This window comes from Nanorana parkeri, unplaced genomic scaffold, assembly GCF_000935625.1.
Source record: "Nanorana parkeri isolate BGI_ZX_2015 unplaced genomic scaffold, ASM93562v1 scaffold1344, whole genome shotgun sequence".
NCBI classification, from domain to species: Eukaryota; Metazoa; Chordata; class Amphibia; order Anura; family Dicroglossidae; genus Nanorana; species Nanorana parkeri.
In genome coordinates this window covers 463,624-466,240 of record NW_017307612.1, presented here as the reverse complement: position 1 = coordinate 466,240, position 2,617 = coordinate 463,624, and the positions used below count along the sequence as shown (strand labels likewise).

At 41.4% G+C, this 2,617-nt stretch overlaps 1 protein-coding gene across 1 annotated transcript; it reads left to right on the top strand.

Annotated features, from left to right (window-relative positions):
• The first annotated feature begins 964 nt into the window (after positions 1–964).
• On the top strand, positions 965–2,400 carry LOC108797821 (somatostatin receptor type 1-like). The gene has a single exon (XM_018569502.1). The coding sequence runs from the start codon at positions 1,113–1,115 to the stop codon at positions 2,220–2,222; it is 1,110 nt and encodes a 369-aa protein (XP_018425004.1). The 5' UTR covers positions 965–1,112; the 3' UTR covers positions 2,223–2,400.
• The last annotated feature ends 217 nt before the right edge of the window (positions 2,401–2,617 follow it).

Here is a 2,617-nt window from a genome sequence, read left to right as displayed (position 1 = left end):
GTGGCGTGTTTGTGAGGTTAGTAAATCAACCCCTATGACTCCAACAGTGATGCTGTTCATTTACCACCTCAAGCTAAAACCACTGAAATACAAAGTTCTGACTACTTTATGGACCTGCTACACTCACCACAAGAAAGCAATATCTGAAGAGTGTCTTTTAACATTGGAAATCACCCTCTGCATTTAAACTGGCAGCTCTTTGTATAAGTGATGTTTGTTGAATGACACCCACAAGTGAAAATGTTAATGGGAAAAAGATATTGTAAGTCATGCAGGGAAAGAGTGAGTATCACGCAGGAGCAGAATAGGTCACGGAACAGTGAGCGGAAACACAGGGAGGTCTTAAATCATAAATATTTTTGGGATGACAGTCCACATAATGCTTCAGAGCAATACACACAGTAGGGGTTAAACAAAAGAAAAAGCTATAAAGCTAAACAAAGACAAATACATTCCCTGGAGAAGAGACAACATGTTGTACAGGAGATTTTTCTCCCCTCCCTACATAGCAAGAGCAGGTCCTTCTCATTTCAACCTTCAGCATCCTGCACCTCTTGCATCCTCACATTCTGCAATGTTAGAATTTTCAGCTGTGCCCCAGAGCTACGCTTTCTTGAGCTTTTGTTACTGTGTAATAACTGTTTCTGATGCTTTCTGATCAGTGAATCACTCAGGCACTGCTCCTCCTGCTTTTCATCTACAGTCTGTAACAAACATTGCAGCTCGAGATTTAATGCTACTCTTGTATGGAGACAGGAATTGCCAGAACCTAGCTGCAGACCTTCGAAGCTTCTTCATCTTTGCATGTTATCTAAGTGGAGGAAGAATTTGATTCCTATATCTTGGACCAAAGTGATAAGATCAACCTTGTATCTGGAATTTAATCTGCTGAATTTGCTGACATGGACAGAAAAGGCACATAAAATGACATCCCAAATCAATGCCGAGAGGATTTGAGCAGAATGCTGTGTGTTTTTATGAACTCAACTCGCTATTGCAGCAATGCTTGCTTTAAAGCAAGAACAGATTGTATCTACATGCAACCTGTATAGCTCTGAAAGACAAGATTCATTTTTTTTAAATAAATTTTTCCTTTTCAATTAAACTTCAAGATGCTGCAAAACAATACATCCACAGTATTATTAGGACTGCTGGACAATGCAGGAGAGTTGACTTTGGGCAACAGCTCCCGGAACACCACTTCTACGGAGTCCCCTGGAATTGCAATCTTTATTTCATTTGTCTATTCCTTAGTTTGTATTGTGGGATTGTGTGGTAACTCTATGGTGATATATGTCATCTTGCGTTATGCCAAAATGAAGACTGCAACTAACATCTATATTTTAAATCTGGCAATTGCTGATGAACTTCTCATGCTGAGTGTACCTTTTCTGGTGACATCAACTCTTCTCCGTCACTGGCCATTTGGATCTCTTCTATGTAGGCTGGTTCTGAGTTTGGATGCCATGAACATGTTTACCAGCGTCTACTGCTTGGCGGTTCTTAGTTTGGACAGGTATGTGGCAGTAGTACATCCCATAAGTGCTGCTCGCTACAGGCGGCCGAGTGTGGCTAAGATGGTCAACCTCGGAGTTTGGCTCTTTTCGATTCTCATTATTATGCCCATTGTAATCTTCTCCAGTACAGCGCCTAACAGTGATGGGACAGTGGCATGCAATGTACATATGCCTGAACCTTCTCAACGATGGGTTGTAGTCTTTGTACTCTACACATTTCTAATGGGCTTCCTCCTGCCTATGGCTGCCATCTGTCTCTGCTATATTCTCATTATCACCAAAATGAGGGTCGTGGCTCTGAAGGCTGGCTGGCAGCAACGACGCAGATCTGAGCGTAAGCTGACACTTATGGTAACTGTAGTGGTGACAGTCTTCTTGGTCTGCTGGATGCCTTTCTATGTAGTGCAGTTAGTGGGTGTCTTTGCCAGGAAGGGGGACACTACAATCAGCCAACTCTCTGTTGCACTTGGTTATGCCAATAGTTGTGCCAATCCCTTCCTCTATGGTGTCCTATCAGACAATTTCAGACGGTCCTTTCAGAAGGTCTTGTGTCTTAGTTGGATGGAAAATGCCACAGAAGAACCAGTGGACTACTATGCCACAGCATTGAAAAGCAGAGCTTACAGTGCTGAGGATCTCCAGAATGGCATGTTGACAACGGGCAGCACATACCGCAATGGGACATGCAGCTCCAGGACTCACTAGAGGAAATACGCTTACACTTAACAAAAGTGATTGCTTCATATACTCTATGCCTTTCAGAGAATGACACAACCACTCTTGAACATTATGGACTAACTACTCTAGTGCAAGAAAAAGAACTCCAGTTTAGAAGGGACTTATTTTACTGCATTTTATAGTGGTACCAAAATATAATTATGCACTGATAGCTTAAGACTACCATCATTTTCCTAATAAAATTAGGCTTATTAATAAGCCAGTAATCAACAATCACCTTTAAAACTTTAGGGACCAGTCAGAACAACAAAAGGTGAATTCTGAGTGGTTGCTATAGGTAACTAACCTTTGCCTTATTCAGCTCTGATTACTGTTTTTTTAAAGATCATTTTCTGTAATTATGGTCATGGTACTATTTTTAG

Excerpts from the sequence above, each read along its gene's own strand:
- LOC108797821 (XM_018569502.1), top strand. The coding sequence starts at position 1,113 with ATGCTGCAAAACAATACATCCACAGTATTATTAGGACTGCTGGACAAT.